General features: G+C 37.0%; 1 protein-coding gene across 1 annotated transcript; it reads right to left on the minus strand.

Moving 5' to 3' along the window:
* Positions 1-3,691: 3,691 nt before the first annotated feature.
* LOC145636138 (uncharacterized) lies at positions 3,692-6,852 on the minus strand. The gene is made up of 2 exons (XM_081687599.1): positions 6,646-6,852; positions 3,692-5,966 (listed from the first exon to the last, which is right to left on the minus strand). Exon 2 carries the CDS (start codon positions 5,928-5,930, stop codon positions 3,825-3,827), a length of 2,106 nt encoding a protein of 701 aa, XP_081543725.1. The 5' UTR covers positions 5,931-5,966; positions 6,646-6,852; the 3' UTR covers positions 3,692-3,824.
* Between the last annotated feature and the right edge of the window lie 530 nt (positions 6,853-7,382).

Raw genomic sequence — 7,382 nt, forward strand, 5'->3', positions numbered from 1 at the left:
GTGTGCCTCGGGGATGCCTAAGATGGTAAAAGCTTCATGTACATCATCGTTCCATAGGAAAGTCTCATTCACGGTAGCAAAACTGGTCATAGGCACGGGAAGTATGTGAGCCTTTCTGTCGTCAGAAGAGGTTGAATATCTCGAAGCACCACGAAACCAAAATTTACACCAACTATCAAATTTGACGTGAGTTCCGCGTGACTTTGCAGCAATGTGTTGATAAGCCGCGAAAAGTTACTTGCAACTATAAGGAAGATACAAAGAGCCGTTTTGGTCATACCCTTCTAACTCCGTGGCGGATGGGACGACCTCATCGTAGAAAGAACCATTTATTGGGAGTCCGCTGAGATGGTGCAAGTCCCATAAACTGATCGAGACTTCGCCCGCTGAAGTAAGTAGTGTGTTGGTCGTTGAGCTCCACATCTCACAAAAAGCTTGCATGTATGGAGTGTTGCGTTCGTAACAGAACATAGAGGCATAAACTGCGTCAAGGATATTGGTGCTTGTAAGCATGTGCCTGAAGTGTTGAAATATGTCCTCCAACCATTCCCAGTATTGAGGTATGTGTGAGAATTCAACTCCAATGAGTAACTTCGAACCCCATTTGGCGACTTCCCTACTAGATATGCGTGCGGAGAGTGTGTCCAATGCCTTAATTTCTGTAGATGGCCGATGGTGCGATGACTGGAGTACCTCCTTGGGCGTCTTATTCGACCCTTCGAAGACCTCTTTCCACCAGTGTTTTAGGCTTGTTGAGGGATGTTCCACTTTCCAATTCTCTGCAAAAGCTCCAGTCATAGGGCGAAAGGTGGGAAAATGAATCCCATCTGGACCCGCAGCTCCGTTAGACACACGTAAGAAGTCATCCTCGAGAGCTCCTCCAAACTTGAATTGCGCCATGACAATCTGCGAAAGTGTGACTTTATGTGAGAAATCATGGTGGTATCAAATTATCATCATATATATATTTAAAAAAAAAATTAAAAAAAAAAAATCACGTATAGAAAGTCTTTGATTTTAGTTGATAATGTCATGATCATCATGATGTTATTTATTAAAAGAACGATAATAATAATAATATATATATATATATTTAAAAAAAAAAAAAAAGTGGTGTCTGACTTAAAATAAAGAAGTGCTCTGTTCAAGTGTTCATCAAACTTTCTTTCTCAAAAGACCATTGAAGCACAAAGTACAAGAAAAGCCATTAAAGCAATTCAAGTAAGTTTCGAAGCATACCCAGTATCAAGTTCAATTCCCTATACTCTTGTCCGATCAAGATGGCGTAAGGCTGAACGTAGCTCCGATGTGTGGTGGTCGAAATTCCGGTTGCGGCGAGGCTTATGTGCTACTCCGATGTGCGGTGGTCGAGACTCTAGTGACGGCTGGACTTGAATGTAGCTTCGGCGTGAGGCGGTAAATACTCTGATGGTGAACTCCGGCGTGGTGTGTCAAAGAATCAGGCGTCGATGCTCTGTAGACCGGGTCCGGCAGTGTCCTATCACCTCTGATCTTCGTCGAAGTCGAACTAGTTTGGGGTCGAATGGGTCTCAAAGCTCCTGCAATGTTGTTGTACGAGGCGTGTGTGGCCGATATCTCGAGGCTTCTGGGACGAACGATGCTAATTAAACAACAGCAATGATCGTTTGATGTGTATAACAGGTCTGCAGGAGGTTGTATTTATAGAGCTACAAATTGGTTTAATCTTCAAGAAGATAATTACAAGTTTAACTGACTAGTTTTATCTTTAATCAAATTGAAATTGGAGATGAGGTTTTATCTTTTATTGAGTAGGATTCCAAAATCTTGGTTCATTCAAAATGATAAAATTTGGGAGTCCATAAGATATAGCTCGATTATAAGATAAGTGCCGTATTTCGTCATCCGTGTTCGTATCTTGATGTTAATGGGGATTGATAGTCAAGCAAATCAAGATAATTATAAGTGATCTCAATAAGAAGATGAAGCAAGTAGCAAGTTGACTTGTTTTTCCAAGAAAAAAGATAGAGTAGTATTTGTGAAAATACAAGTATATCCATTAAGATATGCTGCTCTAAATTGTGCTAACGGTGAATTGGTTAAAATCAAGTGGGATCTTGTATTACTTATCTATGAGAAAAGATAAAAATTCAAGATAAAAGAAAAAAAAAAAAAAAAAAACCGGTTACTCAATAGTTATTATCGAGTCAACCAAATTTCCACTTTAAAATCGTGTCCGTGACCGATCTCGAGGGGGCAATTTGTAGGCACAGAAATTTTATCAAGTGTCGTTACACATTGTTCGGGTCAAAGTCAAATTGTTGACTTGAATATATTGACTACATAATTAATATGGGTTATTTTAGCCCGTATTATTTATTTTAGTTAAACTCATTTAATTAATGATAAAGTCCAACAAAATGGATTTGATTTAATTTAAATGGGTCATTTATGAAATGAGGTGGAAATGGATATGAGGCCCATTTAGTGGTCATCTTGAAACCCTAGCTTGGGAGAACTCTATAAATAAAACTCTCCTCCCTCATTTCACACACATGAAAAATTAGAACTCTCCTCCCTCATTTTCACACATGAAAAATCCAAAGAAAAACCTCTCTACTAAAAAAACCCTCTCTAAACTTCTCTAAAAAAAACCAATCTCAAGAGCTAGAAGAAGAACAACAAGCACCAGACGTGCCGTTCCATTCTAGAAGACCAACCTTGATTGAGATCAAGCTTTTTCGGCCCTCTATCAAGGAATTCCAGTTTCAACTACAACAAATCGAGCCATTTAACGACGTAGCGTGGAAATCGAATCAGTGGATTACATTAGAGATTGTACTCAAATTTGTTATATTAATAAAAGTTATATTTGTTGCATTTATTTTTGACTATTTCGCAGACTCAAAATTTGTGTTTACACCCCCAATCAACTGTAATTCAAAGTAGGGCATTTTTTTCCCCAAGTCACTAACTCCTGTCTTTTCCTGTTTTGGTTAATAAATTATTCTATTTGGTAGTTTCTTACAAGATTTGTTTGCAAGCTATTTGAGTGTGTTGAATTAAAAACAGGACAATGGATAAACTACTCCATATTTGGCTACAGCTAAATGAACAAAAGCACTACCCAATCCCACATAGACAAAATAGGAAGAAATCACATCTATAAACAAATGGCTCTTTTAAAACAAACTTGTCACTAAGTTGACAGATTAAAAACTATAAGACAGAAATTACAGCAACATTTTCCTAACTTTATTTTAAGGAAATTCTTAAATGAATAAAGGTGCCGAATTCTGACATTTTTGTCAAAATCATATAGGCTTTCAGCATCAAGGAACAATAGATGTGAATAATGAACTGCAAATGACATCATAAGAAACCATACTCTTCCATTCTTGCTCCATCTTTCTTTTCTGATTTCAGTCACATGCTAGTTGTTCCCTTCTTACCGTGAATTTACTAAAATCATGATATGTTAGGAGCATTCAATAACTTGCACAATCACTATTTCACTACACACAAACAGAAAAATCATACTCATAAGATATAACAAATACATACAATAACAATAGAAGAGGACACCAAGTAAACATAAGAATCTGCTTCAAAGCAGGGCAAAACATTCAATTCAGAAACTATAGAGCCTATAGACGGAAATTATGTGGTCGGTAAATTACAGCAACATTTTCCTAACTTCACAAAATTCCACTGAGATTCACCCAAAAAAAAGGGCCGCAAAGATAAATTACTATCATGTAAGAGTATAATCTCTAAAATACTAGATAAAGTAGAAAATCAAATCGTCTCTACAATTTATAACCAGTTACAACACAAAAACAGCATTAAGCATCAACAGCAGGTCTGTTGTCATAAGATTCTCTTGCTTCTAAAATATTTGGGCAGTATCTCTGGGAAAGAATTTCAACTTGCTCAATAAATGATTTCCTACCATGCTCACCAATATGGCGTACCATTTGATTCCAACGCTTACGGCAAATATCACCAGATCTATGTTCCAGAAGGTTGTCCCAATCCACATCATCTTCACAAGCATCATCACGGTCTACGAGTGCAATCAACATTCTATAGTCATCAGAATTAGCCCACTTCCCTTCAGCTACCATGGGAGATGTTAACGAGTCATACCATTTCATGCAACATAAGGAATTGCTTCGAGTTGTGAGCTGATCACTAACTGCCTCCCAAGCTATGTTATCTCGTAGCATACCATGCTTTGATCTCTTTTCTGTAAATACTTTCATGCTCAAATCCATGTTGACAAGATTAAATAAGTTCTGGTACTCTTCTTGGGACCAGGCCCCCTTTTTTAAATTGGGATACCTGATCCTCCTCCATACATCTTTAACATGAAACCGATGTTTACCGAGTTCGTCACCCAATGTTTTCCAATCTGGTCCGTGCTTTTCATAGAATTTCTTGACTAGTTCCACCTCTTCTGGGGTCCACTTGCGATCCTCACTTCGTTCAAAAAGTATATGAGCCCTGCTATAGACAGCTATATAAGGTCTCCAAGGCAAAGATTCTCCAATTTCTTTCCAACAGCCTTTTAGTTCTCGGTGCAATCTACAGTTCATGACCATTTCAACACCTTCGTCACCCAGCTGGTGATCCTCTATGTATTTATATACAGCTTTTCGGACCATCTCATCCTCCTCTTTGGAGAATCGTTTACCTTGTACCAGCCCATTTTCAACACTGTTGTTCTCCTCATTTCTATCTTCAACCACTTTCTTTTTCTTCTTGATCGATTCATCAGCAAGAGGGAAAACTTCCACAGTTTCAGAAAATTTGACTTTTTTTGATTTCTTATGATTGTTGGAAAATTCAGAAGGCTCAGCAGCTTTATTCATCTCAGGCATACAATCAGTTGCATCTACCTTAGTATAACACCCACGAGATTTCTCCTTCCTCTTTTTACTGCCTCTATCCTTTCTTTTCTGACTTCCGCTGATTGGCGCACAATGGGTACTCTTCTCAAGTTCTTCATCCAAATTAACTGCTCCTGAAGTATCCTTCTTTTTCTTTTTTCTTTTTTTATCTTTTACAGGTTGGATGTTTTCAATAACCTCATTGTCAAACTGATTTACATTCAAATTGGTATGACCAATACTTCCTTCCGTATCCATTATCTCTGAAGCACCAGCAGAATCAGCATCTTTGCATTTTTCTGATTTCTTCTTCTTTTTCCTAATCACCTGCTCATTGTTACTATTGCCTCCAAGTTGACTGTCCTCAACACTCTTGTGTGCATTCACATGGCTATTTCCCAAATGCTCTTCACTCAAATATACATCTCCCAAATTGTCCTTCACATTTTTCTGCTTCTTGTTGGTAATAATCTCGTGATGAGTCTGTTTTTCTACAAAACTAGCATCACCAACATTATCACTAGACTTCTTTTTCACTTTGAATTCTGTTTTATTCTTCTTCTTCTTCTTCTTAGCATGCCCTTCTTCTTTAGAGTGTATCGCACCTTCCTTCACCAGCTCAATGTCACTATTCTCTTTATGATCCACATCATCTCTATCATTTTTCTTCTTTCTACTCCTTTTTGATCTACTAACTTCTGAATTCTCCTCATTAACAATCTCACCTGATGATTCTAAAACCTTAGAAACCCCTCTCCTGTCTCCAGATTTACCCTTCTTCATTTTTCCCTTACTTTTATTATTATCCCATAGCGTGTCTACATCTATCCCATTCACACCCTTCTTTTTCTTCTTCCTAAGACTTTTATCCATATCTGCACCAAAGTCTACGTCTACACCTGAATCACTCAAAACCTTCTGTTTCAGCTTCATGTTGGGACGGCTTTCATCAGTTAATTCTACATTAGCCTCCTCTGCTCCTAAATCACTAATCTCACTATTCTTCCGTTTCTTATGTTTCTTCTTGCCACTAGTAGAGACATTGCCTTCATTACTCATAATGCAGTTAGTTCAACAACAATGTCCTTCAACGATCTGGAAAAAAAAAAATGCAATACATAATATTAGCACAAAAAATAAATCTACGAAAGCCCTTCACACATAGTTGCACTAAATAATAAAATAAATATACTAATGAACAAAAATCGGATTCAAAGATAAAAACACTGAGACAACAGTGGGTGGAATGAGAAAAGAAAAAAAATCATGTTATACACCCCTTCGTCGATAATTTTGTCAAAATGCCTTAAAAACCTCAGAGTTATGGATATGAAATATGATCAAAAAAACATGCTTTGCAAAGCAACTTTTTATATCAGTTGGAATAACTCCCACCTTCTATCAAATACACAAGCTAAGGGCATAGCAAATCAGGTAACACTTGAACTACAATTATAAACCCATACTACAGTAATTCGCAAAAGGCATAAGCTTCTTCCTAACATGCCCAAATTGCCATAACTAATACACACAAAGAGCTCTAATTTCATAGTTGAATCCTAACATCAAAAGGTTGTGCAATACATTAGCAACCAAATTTGATTCAATCATCTCATAATTTTAGGGATATTTGATTCAATAACCAAATTAGGCTCATAATTTTCTTTTCTTTTGGTGATGGTTTCATAATCTTAGAATTTAGAACCAATAGTTCAGATTTTCGAAACATTAGATTGTGAAATTGAAATGATGATAACAAATACAAACAACTTACCAGAATTGAAGCTGCTTCAATGGCGGATACAAGAACTATATTCAATGGAGAACGTCAACTGCGCTTCAATGGAAAAACGTTGAGTGCGCTTCAGTGGAGATCTGAGAGAGAGCAATTCAATGGGTTGGACGCCTTGGAGGAGCCCTAATGGGTTAGATCCGTCTAATGGCGTTTGGTTCGCAGGGTGTGATGGGGTTTGAAATTAGGAATGAGGTTAAGTTGGTATCGGTTGGAATTTTACCAAATACCCCGGAGTATTTTGGTTATTCACGATATACCCATGAAATATTTTGGCCTTGTTTGGGAGAAAGGCAGAAAGCTGAGAGCTGAAAGTTAAGCTGATTGAGTTAGCTGATTTTGACTAACTGATTTTATTAACTGATTTGACTAACTTATTGTATTAACTGGTTATATAAAAGTGTTTGGTAAATAACTGATAGCTTAAAGGTGATTGAGTAAGTGAAATGACCAATAAGCTAATTGTGGGGTAGGTAGTTTAGATAGGATTTTAAATTAAATGAGGTTATAAGTGTCATTTCACAATAATTAATGAATAAGCTAATTGAAAAAGCTCCTAAATTGAGCTTTTTCAAAAAGAGCTTATTTAGTGGAATAAGCTCTTTCAATAAGCTTTATACCAAACACTTATATTAGCTTGTTTGACTAGTCAATCAGCTAAAGTTAGTCAAATAAGCTAATATACCCCCAATAAGCTTACTACCAAACAAGGCCTTTAA

The sequence above is a fragment of the Chenopodium album genome, chromosome 6, assembly GCF_948465745.1.
Source record: "Chenopodium album chromosome 6, dcCheAlbu1.1, whole genome shotgun sequence".
NCBI lineage: Eukaryota > Viridiplantae > Streptophyta > Magnoliopsida > Caryophyllales > Amaranthaceae > Chenopodium > Chenopodium album.

Excerpts from the sequence above, each read along its gene's own strand:
- LOC145636138 (XM_081687599.1), bottom strand. The coding sequence starts at position 5,930 with ATGAGTAATGAAGGCAATGTCTCTACTAGTGGCAAGAAGAAACATAAG.